The 21,740-nt window shown below is 34.4% G+C and overlaps 1 protein-coding gene across 1 annotated transcript; it reads left to right on the plus strand.

The window, feature by feature from the left end:
• LOC136217057 (mechanosensitive ion channel protein 1, mitochondrial) lies at positions 1–5,469 on the plus strand. Its single transcript, XM_066003638.1, has 7 exons — positions 1–134; positions 445–1,327; positions 1,436–1,713; positions 2,174–2,274; positions 2,920–3,027; positions 3,681–3,902; positions 5,080–5,469. Exons 2-7 carry the CDS (start codon positions 540–542, stop codon positions 5,188–5,190), a joined length of 1,608 nt encoding a protein of 535 aa, XP_065859710.1. The 5' UTR covers positions 1–134; positions 445–539; the 3' UTR covers positions 5,191–5,469.
• The last annotated feature ends 16,271 nt before the right edge of the window (positions 5,470–21,740 follow it).

Genomic DNA, 21,740 nt, shown 5'->3' on the forward strand with positions numbered 1-21,740 from the left:
CAGCAATCAAAGGGTAGATAAATCATTCCCTTGTTAACAGTCTCCCTCCCCAACTGCTTCATTCGCTCTTTCTTTAGAAGGAATCATACTCCAGAACCTATACTGCACCATGTTTTCGTCCAATTTCACTTCTGGTAAGCAAATTCACTAATTGATCTTCTTGAGTATACATGCCATCTTTCTCTGAGATTTTTTTCTCTTTTTAATTTTATGCAATTCTTGGAGAAATATTAACCTATGCACTTTCCTTTCCCTCGTTGTCTGAGCTTTCAAACTAAATTCTTCCTGTGTTGTTTGCTAAGCCATACTAGAAATGGAATGGAATCAAAATCTATACATATGTTTGACTTCATTGTATTTTTCCTGGAAGAACAATGCTATCGATATTCCTTTCTTTCGTTACTGAAATCAGCTTGCTGATGACCTTCGGTTTGTTTTTTGCAGAATGATGCTCTCTTCGCGTGCTGGTAATTAGTTCGTAGATACTTTCTTTGAATTGCGATTTGGTATATATTCCTTTTATTATCCGAGTTGCTGTTATGGCTGGACTTAGTTCTTCAATGCTAAGGTCACTGCGTAGTTCTATTAACTCCTCACAGTTGAATTCGTTTAATTCGTGCTCAAATCCAACTAGATCGTCTAATAGAAGCCTTGTAAGATCAGCTTATGCTTTTGTAAATCGAGATTACGTCACCAAAGAATTCAAACCAGCTGAGAATTTAATAAATACCTATCCTAAAGTTCTGAACTCTAATTGTTTGGTTGTTGCTCGATCATTGAAGGCCAATTCCATATTCCCAACTGCATCCATCCATTATTGTTCTCCAAGTACTGTTCCTCTTATTTCACTGAGCTCCACGTCGAGCTATCGCTCGTTTTTCTCATCTTCTGGTGGGAATGTGGACAAAACAAGGGGATCTGAAGTTAGTGGGAGTAAAGTAGATGTTGGTGATAGTGGTGACGTTGGAATTAACTGGGTTGATAAGGTTAAAGATACTTGGCAGAGTGCAGGGGATGCAACGACTTCTATTGTAGAAAAGACTAAACAGTTGTCAGATGAACTGATCCCTTATGGTCAGCAGTTTCTTGAGTCATATCCTTATCTTAAAAATGTGATGGCTCCAGTTAGTTATACGATGATAGGTACCATACTGGCATGGGTAGTGATGCCTAAGATTTTGAGGAGGTTTCACAAATATTCTATGCAAACTCCCACTGCTTTACTACCTGGCTTATCTAGGGATCCAATTCCATATGAGAAAAGCATTTTGGGTGCTTTAGAGGATCCTGTGCGATACTTGGTCACCTTTATGGCATTTTTACAAATGTTAGTGCCTCCAACTATAATATTTGTCTCTTTGTCATATTCATATTTCCAGGTTTATTAAGATGTTATTTGATTACTGACTTGTTGAATAATAACTTTGACTTACAGTGGCAACATTGTGGCACCATCTACTATAGCATCACAGTATGTAGCACAGGGATGGAGGGGTGCAGTTATTCTTTCTCTCATATGGTTTTTGTATCGGTGGAAGACAAATGTGCTTAGTCGTGCATTGCATTCTCAAAGTTGGTCTTTAGTTGACAGAGAAAGAATATTAACGATTGACAAAGTCACTTCGGTTGGTCTTTTAACTATTGGACTAATGGGTTTAGCTGAGGCGTGTGGAGTGGCTGTGCAATCCATTTTAACTGTGGGTGGTATAGGAGGTAAAGTTCACTGTCAATTGCTTGTGCTTCTTCACTCTGGTTATCTGTTGATGATGGAAACTGGTTCTGTAAAGTAAACCTCAAATGAATTAATCTTCTAAGTTCGCACATTCTTTAATATATTCAGTTTTATTATTAGCCTATTTCTGCAATTTTGTCGGCTTTCACTGTGTGGAAACTGCATTTCTACGTGTTGGATGTCTTCTAAGTTCCAATCTTCTTTGACTTCCTGTAATCTTGTCCATAATGCTCTTAATTACTTGCATTGGGCGATAGCTTTTCTATTTGTAGCAATTGTTGTGGCGATTTTTTTTAATCAGGTTTCTCATGTATACTTGGTATAGATTTTTGTTCACCTTAACCTCAAGCTTTTTCTTCCAAACTTTAGGCCTGTGGTGTTATGATGCTATACATTTGGACTCATACTGATGTTTCACTGTGATTTTGTTATTCTTTGCAGGGGTGGCCACTGCTTTTGCTGCAAGAGATGTCCTTGGGAATGTGCTAAGTGGAGTTTCTATGCAATTTTCAAAGCCTTTTTCTCTAGGAGATACGATAAAAGTAAGTTGCACATGTGTTGTATAACTTAATTTATCCAATTTAATGTATTTAGGTGGGATTTTTTCAAAAAAATAAATGTTATGGCTGTTCTAGTAACTTAGTAAGTAAAAAAGTAAGTGATTTACATGTGAAGTTAATGGATTCTATTTGTGCTGAATTATTTTCCAGTGAAGTTTATAATAATTTCACATCAAAACCAAAAATTGTTTGTATATGCATGATATATTGTGAATTTATCTAACATAGTTATTGCTTTTTTTATATTATTTATTTGTATTTTCTTAGTGAAAAGTTATTGGGGAGAATCTTTTTCAGCCCTATTTCTTATCCATTTTGGTTCCTTTTCCCATTATTTTGGATATCACTATATAATGAGTGTTAAACTATTCGATAGTTTTGTAACAAATAACTGTGGTTGCCACTACTTTATAGGTGACTGTTTGACAACCAAAATGATTTAACCCTATCTTTTCAATTCCTACTGTTTTCCTTGCAAAAATGTTGAAGAGAGGCTATCTTTCTGTTTTATTTGTCTAACCCACCAATCTTAAGCATCTAATTATTGCCTGATGCATTAAAGTATATTTATTTGCTTATCATTGTGTCTTTTCTCTATGACCAGTCATTAAAATCTTCTTGATGTAGGCTGGGTCGATAGAAGGTCAAGTGGTTGAAATGGGTCTGACAAGAACAGTTTTGCTGAATGCTGAGAAGTTCCCTGTCCTAGTTCCAAATTCATTATTTTCTAGTCAGGTGAGCCTATTTCACCTTCAGATTCTATTCATTTTCAGTATATAGCTTGATTTATAAGTTTCGCACCATCATCCTTCTTTTATTTCTGCTAAGTGCTATTGCTTCATGAGCTTAATTCCATTACGTTCAATGGTTCAGTTAATATTGAGCTTGTGCTTTTTGGATAAACATGTCTACAAACCTGTGGATTCTTTCATCTGCAGGTTTTTTAGCCTGTTGTTATAATTGGTTTTGGTAAAAAATAAGGTGAATTAGAAGCTTTAGTCATCTTGGCATTTGAAGAATCTTTATACCTTTTTGGTGAAAACATTTCTTTTTAAGACAAAATGTTACAGAAGATGTTTTCGTCAAAGCAACTTTCAGTAACAAGGCCAGTAAAACTTATTCAGCTCAATTGGATTCTTGTGTCTGTGCAATGGCCTTCACCTATATTTTTAATGGTATTGGGTTACTTATCTTTTTGGCCGGGTTGTGCGATTGATGGAGGCAACTCGTGTTTTTTGAGTGTGCATGTGCTTATAAGATAGTTTTGTGTCTGCCTACCAATGAGCAGACATCTTGTCTATGTATATATTCAGGTACCATCTTGTATTTATTTGGTTCACTATTAAAGTAGTAATGTTGCCTGTTATTTGTTGGCTGCCACGTTGTAGGTTATTGTGAATAAATCTCGTGCTGAATGGCGTGCTCTGGTCACTAAAATTCCAGTGAAAGTTGATGATCTGGATAAGATACCTCAGGTATCAAATGACATTAAAAGCATGTTGAAGGCAAACCCAAAAGTTTTCTTGGATAAGGAGGCCCCATACTGTTTCTTGTCACGGGTAGACAGCTCTTGCGCAGAGTTAACTATTGGATACAATCTTAGACGAATGGTTAAGTTTCCATCACCTCTCTCTGCATGTTAGCATACTCTTTGCAAGGATAGAATTGATCTGTAGACTGTAGTGAACCTTCATCTAAGTCAAATGTATCTTTGGATGTAGGGATGACAACTAGTTTATTAAATAGGGTACTAATAAACAAATTTGATAATAATTTTACTAGTCATCATGGGTTCGGATTAGAACCAAATACCCGTTGCAAGGATGCATAGATTAACTCTTCACTCTTCAGTCAATATCATTATACATACTGAAGTATGAGTTCTTCAGTTTTATGTCATTGTGGCTATGCATAAAACCAAGGACGCATAAACATGTGTAATTGGTTTAGTTTTGACTAAAGTAAATTGAGTGAGATAGTAATTAGTTCATACGTGGGTTGCTGTTTGTAAGTTCTTTCTATAAAGAAGATACAATTGGCTGCATTTTCAGAAGAGATGATTTTTACAAATTTTCATCTCTCGTCCTCTGAGTGCTGAATTAATTTCCTATTTATCTCTTGATATTTATATGGGATAAAGTTTAAATTTGCCCCTAACATAAGAAATTGTGAAGTTTTGTCCTCAACGTTTTCAACGTGAGCAATTTTGAGCCCAGGCAGTGGTTGGTCAGCATTTGACTGGTTGGAGTGCAAAACATAAACCTAGCCCGCACGGGTTGGGTTTGAAACTTTTTTTGCCCCTACCCAAGCCAAAACCGTTTTAACCTGAACTAGGGTAAAAAAGAAAAAAGAAAAAAATGCACAACCCTTCATCTGTGATGGGTGTAAGTAATCAACATCTCACAGATGAAGATGGAGGGGTGGTCAGTGGCGAAACCACCCTTATAAGAGGTGGTGCCTGTCACCCGCGCCCACTTCCCTCACCTCTAGGCCCAGGTAAATGTCCCGTTTTAAAATTGCTCCATGTACGGTATCTAGGCCCAAAGTTGCTTTATGTTGGAAACATTAATGACAAAATTTTACTATTTTTATGTTAGGGTGCATCTGCACTTCCTCGAAAAACGTTAGAGACATATTTAGACCTTATCCCTATCATTGGAGAATCATATATTTAAGTCACATTATGGCATTTAATTTCTTTCCTTTTCTGTATGTATGCTCAGCTCAGCTCAACACATATCTTAATCCATTTTGACTAATGCCTGCTTTGATACTCTCTGATCATAGAGCAAAGATGAACTTTACTCCACGGAAGAAGACATCCTTTTGCAGTCCGTCCGGATAATAAAGAAACACGGTGCTTCTTTGGGCAGTTTCTGGCAGGACATTACAACCTGATGATACAGTAAATGAATGAGATATTTTGCCAGAGTAAAAGACCCAACTAAAGGGTAGCTGAAGTTGGAAGAATTTAGATATCTCATCCTGTGCAGTTGAACGAGGAAAAGAAGAAAAGAGGTAAGATTTTCCAATAGGGATGGTTTCTTTAACGTGTGCAGCAAAATGGACTGATTTTGTAGAGAAAAGCCATTTTGAAGTTGTGAAAAAATTGTCTGACCCATTGAGCTTTGTAAATTTTGACTTGTTTACTGGAAATCATCTGGATTATGTCCATAAGGCTAACATTTTAGTGGCTACATCAAGTCCTTTTCCACGAGAGGTAGCTAAGGAGTCAATGTAGTATTTGGAATCTGACTATGTCAAGGTACTGATGGATATTGAGGGAATGGAATTAGGTTTGAAGTTAATTTAGTATTGTTTGTCTTATAACATTAACAGTCCTTTGAAGTGGTAAAAGCCAAATGACAAACCTGAATAGAAGAGAAGATTACGAACAGCAATTCATTTTAATTAGAGTTAAGAAAAAGTTAGCATAATTAGTTCTTGTTGACTACAACATCCTAGCATATGATTTTACTCTATTTTGTTTGTCACCTATTACTAGGGACGTGCATGAACTTGGGTTGCAAATGGGATGGAGCAGTGGCGGAGCCAGAAGATAATGTTCGGAGGGGCTACACCTTATTAAAAAAAAAATAAATGATATTTATACATTTGAGAAAAAAAATCAAACATATAAAATATAATTTTGGTTCGATATTATAATCTAAACAATATATAAGAAAATTATCTTCTCTCGATAAAAAAAAAAATTCATTCTGTTATCAGTTTTGATTAATTTGAATTGTAATGAACTAGTGTTCAACAATAGTTGTTGAAACATGACAAGGTAAAAAAAACTAGCTCAATAAGTCAATATATTATCAGAAAAAGAATGTGATTTCATATCAACTATTTTCTTCACGATATATCACTAGTCCCTGTAATATTGTTCAGAAAATCAAATTGCTCCATATATTTTAAAGATGTGTGATATCCCTACGGTATAATTTGGTTAAGAGGTGAATAGATTATTATAAGCAAGTTTAGGGGTAAATGAGCCACCTAGAAAAATTAGGAGATTTAGTAAGTCAATTTAAACAAATTTAGTGGGTAAATGTGGTGTTTTCAAAGTATAAACTATTGACATATTTAAATTGAATCAATTGAGGCCTCATCGAAAAAATTATTCGGTTGAACAGTTTCGGACTTTCTTTCTCAAATTCATTTTGAACCAAAACAAAGATTATTATAATCAAATATTCGTAGTTTTTGATCCTGGGATATGATAGAAATTCAGTTGATATTTTTTGTTTAATTCAGGAACTTGATTGATGATTTTGATACTTTAAATTTCTAATTAACTTTGAAGCTTTAGTTTGGGGAGCTAAATAAGCATAATGCTAATAAAAAAAAAAAAAAACTAAAGGTATATTAAGCTCAAACTCAACAAGTAAATAATTGAATACAATAATTAAAATCTCAATATTTCAAAATGTTAAAAAATGATTCAATTTAAAGAAAAATAATGATAGCAAAACATAAATTAAAATAAAGTTAAATCAATTTTAATGAATTTAAGAATTTAAGAATTCTCCATAAAAAAAAGAATTTAAGAATTTAACGGATATATCTTAAAAAAAAGGCAAATGATATATACAATCTTAAGGGTTATATATAAACATTAATTATCCATATGTTCTTTTATATTTTTAATAAAAAAAGAGCATTTTAATTCTAAAATAAACATTTATTTTTAATCGAATGGAGGGCTATAAACTCAGAAAATAAAAAATTATGAAAAATACATTTACGTATTTAAACATTGAAATATCAATAAATTTTATATATTGAAAAACAAAATTAATATTAATAATAATGTTTTCTGGATTAAAAAAAATATACATTTTCATGTTTTTATTTAGAGCCTTTGGGACTGTAAATATATGAACTTTTACAAAAATTTCAACAAATAACCAGCGTGGATTACATTTGTATTAGTATATAATTTAGGCAAAAAGCATCTTGAGGCCCGTGATCTTTCATTGTTTGGTGCATTAAGCCATCGATCTTTCATTTAGAAACATTGAGCCCATGATCTTTCATTGTTTGGTGCATTAAGCCCTTTAACTTTCATTTAGACACATTGAGTCATTGATCTTTCATATATGAGTGTATTAGGTTCTTTTATAAATCAATTCATATATGAGTGTTTTAAGGGCCTGTTTGGTTCAACTGTTAGCTAATAGATGTTGTTGTTGATGTTAGCTGTTTGCGGTTGTAGTAAGCTGTTTGTTATTAGTTGCTTAATTATTAGCATTTTACTCCAAACCGCAGGAAACATAGCGCTTGGTTAGGTTTACATAACCGCAACATTTAGTATTTTCTATGGATACTGCAGCATTTTGGAGCTTTTCACCAAAAGCTCTTTTTTAGAGCTTTTCATGGATAGTTGTTTGTAGTTACTTGTTATTGACAAAATTATCCTTCTTATTTCCACAAAATGTGTTTCCTTTTTGACATTATTTTTATTTCTAGAACAAAATTATCGAAAAACAAAGTTTTGTTGCGTTCAATAAATTTTTTATTTTTTATATAATTTATTTTTATTAATTTGTATAATATATTTTTTATTTTATAATTTATTTGTAGATTAATTTAAAACATGTCTATATTAGAAATAAATATAAACTAACAGTAACAACAGTTCAGTATAATTTTACCAAACACTAATAATTAAACAATTAATAACAAACAACTAACAACAACAACAAATAGCTTACTACAATAGCTAACAGCTAACATCAACAGCAACATCTACTAGCTAACGGTTGAACTAAACAGGCCCTTAATACACCCATATATGAATTGAGTTACAAAAGGACCTAATACACTCATATATGAAAGATCAAGGGCTCAATGTATCTAAATGAAAGATCGAGAGCTTAATGCACCAAACAATGAAAGATCAAGGGCTCAATGTGTCTAAATAAAAAATCGAGGACTTAATACACCAAACAATGAAAGATCAGAGACCTCAGGATGCTTTTTGCCTATAATTTATTCTAGTTGTACATCATTAAGAGCAGCTTTTTTGCTCTTCCCAAAAAAACAAAAAGCAGTTTTTTTTAGATAAATACGAAAAGGCCTAATACACAAATAACTCCCCGAATTTGTTCAAATATTGCAATTATCCCCCAACTTTCAATTGTAATAATTTACCTCTCAAACATGTTCAATTATAAAATATAACCCCTCAAACTTGTCCAATTGTAAAACATAACTCCAAATTGGGATTTTTTTTACCCCGTACTTGAAGCAACCATAAAAACGTTTCTCCGGATTCGTATCACACCATGAAATCTTCAATGGAGCTATTTCTCCAGATAAACACATTTTCACCCCCATAATATCCAAAAACTTTGAATCCAGAAATCATTAAAAAACGAATAGGAATACAAAAAGAAGAAAAAGAAAAAGAATTGAGGATTTCTGATTTACCGTTAGGTTGAAGAATAAGTTGAAGAATTGGGAATTTGGTTACTTAAATACTGATTTTTTTTGGATCGAAAGATCTGATTATCACATTCCACGAGCGTTACAACTTTTGTATTCCATGTGTTTCTTCAATTGCAGTCCATGTCAACAATTTCGGGTTCTGTTTTACAATTGGACAAGTTTGAGGGGTTATATTTTACAATTGGAAGTTCGGAGGGCAGTTGCAATATTTAAACAAGTTTAGGGGTTATTTGTGTATTAGGCCATAAGAAAATAAGTTAAAAAAACCTAAAAGTCTTCTTCAATCTCTATACCAGTGTTAAAGCTCTCACTTTCTCCGGTTGGAAGGACTCTAACCATAGCAGCCCAGGAGCTCGCCGGATCACCTACTTAAGGGGTTTTTCGACAAGTTGGAGGGTCGGTGGACCCTCTCCGACCCCTCAAGCCCCGAAGATTTGTTTCAATGGGAATGAGGAATCTCCCTTTATTTTCCACATGAGGTCCCATCCCCACCTCACTCCATTTGCAATCCTAAAAAGTTTTATTTTTTTATTTCTTTTTTTTGGAAATAACTAACTTCATTAATAATTAAAGCAAAGTTCATTATTGATATAAAAAGATGGGAATAGCCACCAACTCAAGATGGTCAAATTTAGAGAATCATATTGAATAAATTGAACCTTAATTAATAAGAATAAAGTAGCTTAGTGATATCACTCAATTGTTGGAAAAATAAATGGTTGGGGTTTAAATTTTATGTCTTACATCTAAAAAACAATGATATTTATTAATATAATTTTTTTTTATGACGGGTAACGGGTACCGAGTACCCTAGGGGGTGTTCCCATACCCGTCCCATTACCCTAACGGGTAATGATTTTGATCCCATACCCGTCCCATACCCTTTTATACAGGGTATGAATAGTCCCATTAGGGTCGGGTAGTGCCGGATACCCACGGGTACACTACCCGTTATCATCCCTACTAATATGGGTTCGCTGACTGTATAGAAAAAGAAACTAACAGTTATCCATATGCAACTTTTCATTTATAAAATAGGAAAAAAAAATGAATGAATAATAATTTATAAGTAATCAATCAATTGCCAAAAGTAAATAAAAATTATTCAAATTTAGCAATATACTCATGCAACTTGTCATTTTCAAATTTAGCAAAATCTATTTAGCTATTTACTTCCTAACAAGTCAACAAATTTAGCAATATAATTGCAATGTTTCCTTAATGTCCATAAAAATGGTAACCCATTAACTCTAATCCATAATCAATCTCAAAAACTTGATCTTTACTTAGTATATACTCACTACCAAACGCTACATAAACAACCGAATTAGCCTTTTGCTGATTTAGCCATTTAAATATTTGACTACATGAATCATCATCTGTTGGGGCAGTCTCTCAAAAGTCTTAAAATTTTATCTGCAAATGCATAAAAGGTAGTATAAGCATTTCACATTGTCTAATTGTCACTTGGAAATACAATATATAAAGCGGGTCTTCACACTCGGTATGCCCTAAGGGTATCCTAGTGTTGTAAAAGGGTGAAGATCTATATAATGTTTGGCCACCACATACATTGCCACCGTCCGATCGATTTGGGCCGAGTGTGCTATGGACACTATATTTTTATTATTGATTTAGGTAAAATTTCATAAATAAGTTATTTTCCAACAACTATTTTATTAAGCTTTAGTCTCAAACTGTTCACCACTAATCTGATTTCTCTCTCGTTTTTGCTCCACTGGACCAATAGCTCAAATAACTTTTTTTTCAACTATAAATTGCTTTGTTTTTCGCATTCTTGAATAGTTACAATTTCTGCTTCCTCTTTAAATTTTTTTTTTCTTTTACAACGAAACAAAGCAAAATTATTAAGTGTATTTTTGACTAAGTTTGTACTATGCAATATGAACTCGTATTTTATTTGAGTGGATTGTTTTATCCTAGAGACAATCGAATTATACGACTGCTTGCACTATCTGAAAGTAGTTCCCCCAATGTCTTAAAGAAAGCAACCTCATACGTGACTCCTCTCATTACTGTGTTTGGTAAATTTGCATTTTTTTTTTCTGTTTATGCAACAACAATTTTAAGACAATTCTCTACTGCTATGGCTATCAGACAAACCAATGGATTGTCTGGTATCAACAAGCCATTCTGGTTCGAGAGGGCTCACTTTCGATGGTGAATGTTGGGGTTTAGTGTCCTATAGACAATTGTTCTAGGATATAAACCTAATGTAAATGAATTGTTCTTTATGTCATTTGTTTTAATAAGATATGGTTTCATAACTATATAAAGGCAACCACTTTTAAAGAACTAAATAAGTCTAATAAAAGGAAATCCCTGAGTTTATTTAAAGTGATTATAAAGTGCTCATACAAGCATGAAGTGAGACGAAACATTATAATAAACTAATAAACTTAAAGCCACCCCAAGTCAAATGATATGTTTTGAATAGGGATTGACATAACACTGTTGAGACTTGCATGTAACAACGTTTTCTGTCGAGACAGAGAGATGATCTCATAAGCTTCAGATATGCAGATATCTGGACAGTTACAGGATCCAATGAATGGAGTTCATTAGGATTGGGGACCTGACTTGAGATAACAGGATGGGTAGATTTATCCTTGTCACATGTTCATCTCATTGGTATTAATAGGTATAAGTAATCCTAAGACTCAAAGGAATGATAATTAGTGATTCTGGATTATGGAATGTGATGCTTTGATCCTGTTGTAACACGATCCATAACAGGGATGACTCTGGGGTGTGTACGGCAGATGTTGGGTATCATAGGAAGTAATTCCAGAATAGTTATACATTGGATTGAGCATTTGTCACTCCTAATAAAATGGGAGATACGTCCAAGGATCGCTTGTGGAAGACTTAACTCTAAATCCTTGCAAGGTGATAGCTTAAGACTTGAAATGCAGATTTCACTTAACCTATCTAATTGGAGTTAACTCGGCCTATACAAGTAAAATGAACGTCTCGCTATATGTGACTTGACATTACCCATAGTCATAAGATTCTGTTCAAGGATGTAGTTGATGAAGGATCGAATTATACTGTAACTAATACGGAAAGGTCAACGACAGAATCAACCTGTCTTCTTATAGCTCTGGGGGAATGTTTCGGATCTGCCAATCACAGTTCGCGTACTCATTCCGTTATACAAAGATTAAATATAATTCTGAGAAAATTAATTTAATAGTTGTATATGGCTAGAAGCAATAAGAACCTAATGGGTCACACATAAGACTTGGAACCCAAAAGAGAAACAGATGTTAATTAATTGACGAAAGCCCAACTGAGTCCACTAAGGCCCAGTAGTATAGGGGGGCGAATTTAGTGTATTAAATACACAAAGGAATTGATTTAATTCAAACAATTATAATTAGATTATGATTATGAATTAAATTAATTATAGGATAAATAAGTTAGGAGATTTAATGAGATTAAATTGCTTCTATTATTATCCTATCAATAAGTTATTATTATCTTTATATTTAAATATAATTATAGACAATAACAATAAGAATTTTGTTCCGAATTAATTTCTTATTCGGTAACCTAATTCTATCTGACTAGGGTTTAGATGGAAGTGGCTATATATACCCCCCCTTAACTGTAAATTTCGGCCAGCCCTAGCAATCCCAGAGAGAGTGAATTTCGACCCCCTACTGTAGTGGATCATCGTTCACCGCTTGCTTTCGATCAATTGATTTTCATCTCTTTCTTTTACTCCTTGATCTTGTGTTGATTAATTAGAGGCAATCTGCTTTGGTTGCTATTATACGGTTGAGTTCTAATCTTTGTTTGAATTGTGTTTTTGTTTTATGCTCGTGAACTCGGAGTAAGAGTTGAGGGCACTTCGATTGCAACAGTAGATAGAACTTCAAAATATATTTCCTTCTATCCCTCTTTATATGAAATAACGATTAACGGATCTTGGTTAAAGGAATAGGTTAAAAATTTTATATTTTCGGTGCCAAACGTTTGCCTATTTTCCTTCAGTGAAAACAAAAGATCTTTGTCCTACCTCACTACAAAGAAGGTTGCTTTTGTTTTCACCACTAAGAAGCATGTTCTTCCTAAAAATGATACTGAGACAGAAACACATGCTGCTAAAAAATGGCCAGAGACCGATTTCCTATGCAAAAAGCATATCCCTAATGGCTTGGCAGATGACCTATATGACTATTACAATGCTGAACAAAAATGTGTCAAAAACATATAGGATGCTATCAAAATAAGTATGACACAGAAGAGGCTGGAACAAAAAATTCTGTCAGTCAGTACCTCAAATATGTGGAGGCTCAATCACATGAACTCTAGAAAATTACTCACGAGATTATCTCGGAAGGTATGCCTCTTAATGAGCAATGTCAAGTTGCCTCCTTCTTGGAAGGATTTTTAAAATGTTCTCATGCACAAAACTAAGGATTTTACTCTGGAAAGTCTGGTTACCTATCTCTGTATTAAGGAGGAAGCTCGAAACAAGATAAAAAAGAATAGGTGTTTATTGTCTCCAACAACACCAAAAGAACTATTACTATTCTGAGACCAATCAGATTTTTTTTAAGAATAAGAACAACAAAGATAATCAGAAACGCAACAACAATAAGAATTGGAACCCTCAAATGAACCAAAACATACCTCAACATCAGCCACCTAAGAATGACACTACATTTCTCAGCTTTAATTGCGGAAAACCAGGTCTTATGGCACGTAACTGTAGGACCAGCCAAACACTGCTCTTAGTGATAACCTGACTGAAGAAATACCTCTATCAGCAATGAAAGTGCTATTGGGTGATTCCCACACCACTATTGTTGCATGAATTGGTAGTTTGGAATTAAATTTCACTTCTGGAAAAATATTGACTATGAATAATGTTGTGCATACTCTAGTGATGAGAAAAAATCTTGTTTCGAGCTATCTTCTCAATAAGGCGGGATTTACTAAGACTATAAGAGCAGACTTATTTAGTTTGCCAAAAAATGGTATGTTTGTGGGAAAAGGTTATGCTACTGATGGTATGCGATACGGTATTAGTTGAATGGGACAAATTTCCTAAGCTTCGGTTAAGGACCAAATCTAGCATTTGGTCCCAAGCCCATGAAAGAATACATTCGGTTATAGAATGGAGGATTAAAGCTTCGATTGGGAGTTTCCTCAAGGGACATGTGGACCAATAATCACTCTGGATCCCAAATCCATGCTCCCCCAACTCATATTTAACACGGAACGGAAACATAGGGTCTGAAGACCAATCAAATGTTACCACATATCCAGGTACACTTTGTTGCCTATAAATAGCTTGGGAATCAGAGCTAAAGGTATGTAATCACATATACCTTCTCGTTAACTTAATTGCTTTCAAGTTACTTAATACTTCCTCAAGTATTTTCTGACTTAAGCATCAGAGAGGGTTCGCTGGACCTCCGGCCCCTTTTCTGACGGTTGTTGTTGTTTAAGTAAGATATTATTATGTTTAAGCTTAATGTTGAAATTAATAAAGTGAATGCTCATGTTTATACTTTGTGTAATTTTAATGTTTGACATACTTATTTTTATCATGTGAATAAGCGTATTATTAAGAATATGAGTAACTTAGGCTTAATACCTAGTTTGTCTTTAAATGAGTTTTATAAATATGATTATTATAGTCAAACAAAAATCACAAAAACATCTCATAAATCTGTGACTAGAGATTCCGAGCCTCTAGAATTAATTCATTTGATATATATGAACTAGATGGAAAATTAACCGAAAATGGTAAACATTATTTTATATATAACTTTTATTGATGATTGTTCTCATTTCACCTATGTGTATTTGATGAAAAATAAAAGTGATGCTCTTGACATGTTTAAACTATTTGTTGTTGAAATAGAAAATCAATGTAATAGGAAAGTTAAGAGAATTTCTAGTGATAGAGGTACATAATATAATCCTAGCATGTTTATTGATTTTTATAACTCACATGGACATGAAACCACTGCACCATATTTACCTAAGATGAATGGAAAGGATGAATGTAAGAGTAGAACAACCACCGAGTTTGTGGTTGCTATTATGCTTAGTTCATGTGTTGCTTCCAATTAGTAGGGAGAAATTTTATTGATTGTTTACTATGGTGCTGAATAGAGTTCCTAAGTGAAAAAGCAAAGTTACTCTTTCTGAGATTCTGAAAATTAAAACACAAAACTTGTCCTACTTTAGAATTTGGGGTTGTTGGCTTATGTAACACCCCCAAAATAATTTACATAGACATTAATTATATTTATGCATTATTATATTTCATTAGAATTTTTTTTAGCATTAGAATTTAAAAAAAAAACAATAAATAATAATTTAAAAAAAATTCAATTTAAATAAATAAGAAAATCTCTTACTTTTATTTTTCTCTTCTTTTGTTTTTTTTTTCTTATTAGGATATGTTTTAGCTTATAAAAAAAAAAGTATGTTTTAGCCTATTTATTTTCCAATTTAATTAGTAGTATTTTTTTCAAATGAATGTATCTTGGAATTAGGTTCTCGAAGATTATAACTACATTATTAGATAAACTTGTACCAACGTTTTTTTTTATTAAAATACAAAAGAAAATAGAATTTTTATTATATATAAATAGATGTAGAAAACCTAGGGAAATAAGAACGAAGCCACTTCCAATAGCAGCCACAATGGAAGTTTGCAATTTTAAACTGAAGGTTATTTTTTTTTATGGAGAGGACATGTCGGTTAAGTAGAAAATAAGGTATAAGAGTTCGTTGAGCAGTTAGACTTGACGTTGAATAGTTAAGGTGAGTAGTTAATTAAATATACAATACCTTTCATTATATGTTTGTTGCCATGTTGATTGGTTGAGATTAATTGTCTATTGGTTTCATCTTCGTGTTTGACATGTGTAAGTGGTTAATTAATATATAGTATATGTGCTTGTATGTTTGGGTGCTATATTTAACTTAGTGTAATAATTGCTTATTGATTTGATTTATATGTTTGATATGTATACTTGATATTTATGATGACTACGGTGACGTGAATGAATTGAAATTAATATTGATGATTGTGAGAACATGAATGGATTTTAGACCGAGACTTATTGGGGATAGAATGAAAATCGATTATGATACAGTTGATAAACTTTGGATAATATGAAAGACTGGAAAATTATAAGAATAAGAGTTTTTACTAGAGCTTTTACTAGGATAGTATATTCAATGGTTGCGACTGAAATGAGAAAAATGAATATTGTGATCACTTGAAATATAAACACCGGGTATTTGTTACGAGATGGTGTTAAGGTATCGGGTATTTGTTACGACATGATACCTAGAGATAGGAGACGGGATACCGGGTATTTGTTACGACAGTGTATCCCACGATATGATTTTATTGGCCATGCAACCATTGAGTATTACTAGACTATGATAAGCAGAGCCCTTAAAGAAAAAGGACTATTAAATTTTAAATTGATAAGCATATTGCTTGATAACCTATTAATTAAATGTATAAAATTATTGTATGCGCATGTGGTTGAACTGTGTATTTAATTAATTATCTTATTGAGTGGGCAGCTCACCCCTTGCCACCACCACTTTTCAGGAATAAAAGGCTAGCGACGCTCGTATGGATCGGCGAGTATATAGAGTCGTCATTATTAGGTTTATATTACTAATAGTCTAGCTTGTCTACACTTTTGGTAAATTTTACACGTTTGATTTTATTTATTTGAACCTATTGGAATGCATTTATAAACGTAATGGAACTACGCTTTTGAGTATTGTTAGTATATTAAATGTAATTTGCTGTTGTTCTAGAAATTGACGGTATTTAAAAATGGGCGTTATAGCTTACGTTAGAATTCTTAACCCTAAGAGAGTCAAACTTGCTAGTAGGGCTTATGAATGTGTATTTATTGGGTATGCTGTGAATAGTAAAGCATATAGGTTCTATGATTTGAATGCACATGTTAATTTGAAATCAAATGATGCTGATTTTATGAAAATGGATTTGCTTTTACATAGAGAAATAGTGGGGTTGTATCATTTAGTAGCATGCCTATTATTAGACATATAGTGCATAATGAGAGTGAGTAATCTGAACGTAGAAGAAATAAGAGACCTAGAGTCTCTACAGATTTTGGTCCTGACTTTTATGCATTCACATTAAAGGGGGATCCACTTACCCTCCAATAAGCCCTGACCTCTTTAGGTGTTGATTTATAGCAAAAAGCCATCAATGATCAAATGGAATTTCTAGAGGCAAACAAAACTTGGCACTTAGTATACTTACCACCAGGTTGCAAACCAATAGGTTGTAAATGGGTTCTAAAAAAACTATAAGGCACGCCTTGTAGCTAAAGGCTCTAGGCAAAGAGGGAATGTAGATTTCTTTTACATATATTCACTGTCACTAAAATTACATCTTTGCATGTTTTGATTGCTATTGATGTTTACACAATCTTGTTGTGCACATAATGGATGTTAAAACTGTCTTTTTGAATGGTGAATTGGAAGAAGAGATCTATATGGATCAACCCAAGGGATTTGTAGTTTTTTTTTATCAAGCCCATAAAGTGTGTAAATTAGATAAGTCCTTGTATAGTTTAAAATAAGCACTTAAACAATGACATGAAATATTTGACAATATGATTATTTCAAATGTCTTCAAGGTGAATGAAAGTGATAAATGCATCTACTATAAAAATGAAAATGGTGTTTGCACTATTATTGTTTATATGTTGATGACTTCTTGATTTTTGGATCTAATAATTCATATTTTGAATGTTGTGAAATCTATGTTATGTGAAAACTTTGACATGAAAGATTTAGGAGAAGCAAATTCCATACTTGGAATCAAGATAACTAGGTCTGAAAATGGAAATTCTTTAGATCAATATCACTACATTGAGAATATTCTAAGAAATACAATTACTTTAAGTCTAAACATGCATGCACACTTTATGGTCCTAGTGTAAAGCTTTTTAAGAACACTGGAGATATTGTAAGACAATCAGAGTATGCTGGCATTATTGGAAGCCTCCTCTATGCCGTTGGTTGCATAAAGGATGAAAACTACATGATAAGGTGGGCCTTTTGACATCATAACTGTTTGAAGGCCTTAGGACCAATTGGATTATGACACATATTAGAACGCCTGCTATATGACAAGATGCACCATTTAATGTCGTAGCAGTCTGATGGTTTCAGAACCACCCGAATGATGACACGTGTCCAGTGAGTCATTAGGGCATATTCCCAAGATTATGATAGTCACTCCAATGAGCTATTATAAATAGATAAGGTGAACGCTCCTCAAATGGCATGTTAATATCACAATCTCCAATATCCATATTGTCTTCAACCTTCCTTCAACCTTTTCTAACTTAAGCATCAAAGCGGGTTTGCCAGATGTTGGCTCCTCTTTGACCAATTATTACCTCCTCTTCAGGTTACTCAAGAAGGTCCTAAAAGGCAACGTATATTGAGCGACATCAATTGGCGCAGTGAGTGTGGACTAACTTGTCTTCCTAGCGAGCAATGATTCTGGGTACCGATATAGTTTACAAAGCTATGACCAGTAGACCTCTAGAACCTATAATCTAAGAAAAAAGGGTGGCAGAATCTTAAGTAGATTCTTTACAGGTCTTCCATGACCAACGCCACTAGGAACCCATGTACCTTCAGCACCAACGCTTCCTTAACGAGATTAGCTGGCAATTTAGTCATAATCTAGCCAACATTTAGCGAGATATGGATGGAATTAGGACGGAGCACATGATTAGGGGTGGCAACGGGGCGGGGCGGGGGCGGTTTTGCATCCCCCATTCCGCCCCCAATATTTTCGGGGGCGATTTCGGAGAATCCCCAAAAAAATATTCGGGGATTTTTTGGCACCCACACCCGCCCGCACGGTTCTCCACCGGTTTCGGAGAATCCCCGATCCCAAAATAAAATTTAAAAAATTCTCCAAATTAAAAAATTTAATCATTCCCCAAATTTAAAATTCACCACTTGTTACTGGTATAAAATATTAGTTTAGAGCAGCAATAAAACGAAATTATAAAATATAACTTTAGAGTAGCAATAAAACAAAATTAAAGTACTGATATAATAAAAAAAAACTCAGCATTCAGTATCAGTACTGATATAATAAAAAAACTCAGCATTTAGTACTGATATATCTAAATACATGTGATATACCAAGAATAGCAATAAAACAAAATTAAAGTACTGATATAATAAAAAACTCAGCATTCAGTACTGATATATCTAAATACATGTGATATACCAAGAGCAATAATAAAACTAAATTAAATTGTTGTAGATGTAGATAATAGTACTAGTTAACTTATCACAATACTGATTATTTTTTAAATCACATTTAAATACTAATTATCTTAAATATATATATATATATATATATATATATATTTTTTATTGTTAGGGGGTTTTGCGGGGATTTTTTTGGGATTTTACGGTCTGTTTTTTGGGGGCGATTTGCGGATCTCCGCGGTTCGGGGATAGCAATATCCACCCCGCCCAATTTTAATGTTCGGGGCTAAAATCTCCCCCGTCCCCGGTCCCACACCCAAAATTTTCGGTTTTTCCCCGACCTGGTCGGTTCGGATCCTCACGGCTTTCGATTTTTTCCCGTCCCATTGGCACCCCTACACATGATGGATATGACAAATGAAATAAAAACTATATATGGGTGGAAAAAGAGGCCATACGGTGAGCTAATCGAGAGAATACTTATGAAATAGGTCAGGATTCTCTTAGGCATTCTGACCACTGTATGAGGAGCCTATACCTTGAGAGGCAATGTTCTAGAACCCGTAGCCCATCAGTGGGGCAGTCAGATAGTCTTATGTGCTGAAGGCCCATATTCAGGCACGAGGGAGACCATTATAGAGACCTCACGCCAAAGTTTTGAGAAGGTGAATGGACCAGGAGTGGTAATGAGTGAATGAGCCCAGGAATCATTCCAGAGACAAGGAGTATATGTAAAGAAAACACCAACAAAAGCATCATCCGTGAGGGACCAACTTATAGAAAGGAGGAAGCTAGATGGGGAAGAGGATGATGGGCCTATTATCTAGCACGAAATGTATGAGATCATCCAAAAGGAGTTGCAAAATGCAAGGATGAAGACTAGAGTTTGGATAGGGCCTCTAGAGATAACAGATACATGCACCATATTATCTACAGCGATATGGCGTCATCCGATGCCTAGGGTGTTTCGTATTCCCACCCTCAAAGAATATGGAGGAGCAAGGGATCCAACCACCCATGTCAAAAAATTAGGCGAACCATGGAAGCTACGACGACAATCGATGATGTCCTCTATCACCTTTTCCCAATAACCCTGAAAGATTAAGTAGCTTACTAGTATGAGTAGCTCCTCCCCGGTTCTATGCAGAGCTTCAACCAGATGGCTTCGTCATTTGTAGAACACTTTATAACGTCTATTATTGAATGGCAGACGATGCAAGACTTGAATATGATGGTCTAGACCAAAAGAGAAACTCTGGCACAGTTTATTGAGTGTTTCTAGGCCCTGGTCATTCGGATAAAAGAGCTCAATATTGGTGGAGCCATAGACTTTATGGTAGGAAATTGTGGAAGCGGAGCCTTACAACAAAGCATCATCACGTCTAGGCCTAGAGACTTTTAGGAATTGATGAAGATGGTGAGAAGTTATAATTGCTAGGATGAGCATAATCTGAACCCTTTATTAAAGGATAGTCTCGGTCTAACCAATGATAAGAGGACAAAAAAGGGAGAAATGGACAGAGATAATAAGGGTAGAGACCAACAAAAGCAACGGGAGCAAAAAGACTGGCCTTCTATCCTCTTTAACACTCGTAGAAAGGAGGTTTTGTTTTGGGTGGAGAGAAATAAACAACATATCCAATACTCGAGTAAGCTGAAGAAGACATCGGGGCATAACAATTGTATTTATTGTGAGTTCCATAAGAGAGAAGGCCATGATACATAAAATTGTACGCAAGTGATTGCCGAGCTGGAAAATTGTACATAAAATGGTCTCTTTAGTTATCTCAAATTTCTCCTTTACGTCTTCCATTTCAAGGGTATGCTATAGTCTCATTATGCTAACAACTTCTTGGAGCGACTGAGGTTTTTCGCTAGTCCTTTAGAGATTGCGTCTAAGAGCCTCTGTTATTATGGCTTTAAAGCGTCAGCGTCTTAGGGTAGGTTGTTATTGACCTGTTGCAGTCAGTGTGCTTCTTCTTTCGATGTCCTCTATACTCCATATCCAATGAGTGTGCTGGAGGAAGGGAAATGAATGGAACTATTTAAACGATTCATGCTTATGTTTGTCTATGCTCACCGCACCAATTTGATGAGGCTAAATGCTGCAGGTCCTCGTGTAAGCCTCAAATAAAATAGAAATGGAGTCAAAGGAGGGGAAAAAGTTCGGCTAACCTGCTTTGATGCCTAAGTTGGCTGTTAGGGACGTTTTGAGGATGAACACAATAATAAATCAAAGCTAGAATATAAGCTTAGTTAATTAATATGAATGAATTGTGTACCTTAGAGGATACCTTACTCTATTTATATTGTGGTTGAATAAGAAGATGTGGTTATAAGCCTTGAAGCATGTTGTGTGACGTGTCACCTGTTGATAGGCGAACATGTGCCCACAAATCGGGGTTCGGTATCCCTCAAGCCCATTTGGTCTGTGATTAACAAGATTGAGCACGATTGTTGTAACAAGTTGATCTTCGACAGGATTGATGGTGATCTTTCGGATCAAGACTGTGAGACTGTGTCTTATGGGGAATTGATTCTTTGTGATGATTCTACGTGAGCTCTGATTCCGAGTTGTTGCTCGAGCTTCATAGATGCTACGTGGACGTGTTTAAATTCGTCCGATATCACATACCTTATTAATATACTCTAGTATTCTCTTCCATTTCCGTTGTGGAAACCGGTTAATTCATGTCCTT

The sequence above is a fragment of the Euphorbia lathyris genome, chromosome 2 (assembly GCF_963576675.1).
Source record: "Euphorbia lathyris chromosome 2, ddEupLath1.1, whole genome shotgun sequence".
NCBI classification, from domain to species: domain Eukaryota; kingdom Viridiplantae; phylum Streptophyta; class Magnoliopsida; order Malpighiales; family Euphorbiaceae; genus Euphorbia; species Euphorbia lathyris.

Excerpts from the sequence above, each read along its gene's own strand:
- LOC136217057 (XM_066003638.1), top strand. The coding sequence starts at position 540 with ATGGCTGGACTTAGTTCTTCAATGCTAAGGTCACTGCGTAGTTCTATT. Across the intron at positions 1,328-1,435 it reads TTTATGGCATTTTTACAAAT|TGGCAACATTGTGGCACCAT; the intron begins GTTAGTGCCTCC and ends TTTGACTTACAG. Across the intron at positions 3,028-3,680 it reads ATTCATTATTTTCTAGTCAG|GTTATTGTGAATAAATCTCG; the intron begins GTGAGCCTATTT and ends GCCACGTTGTAG.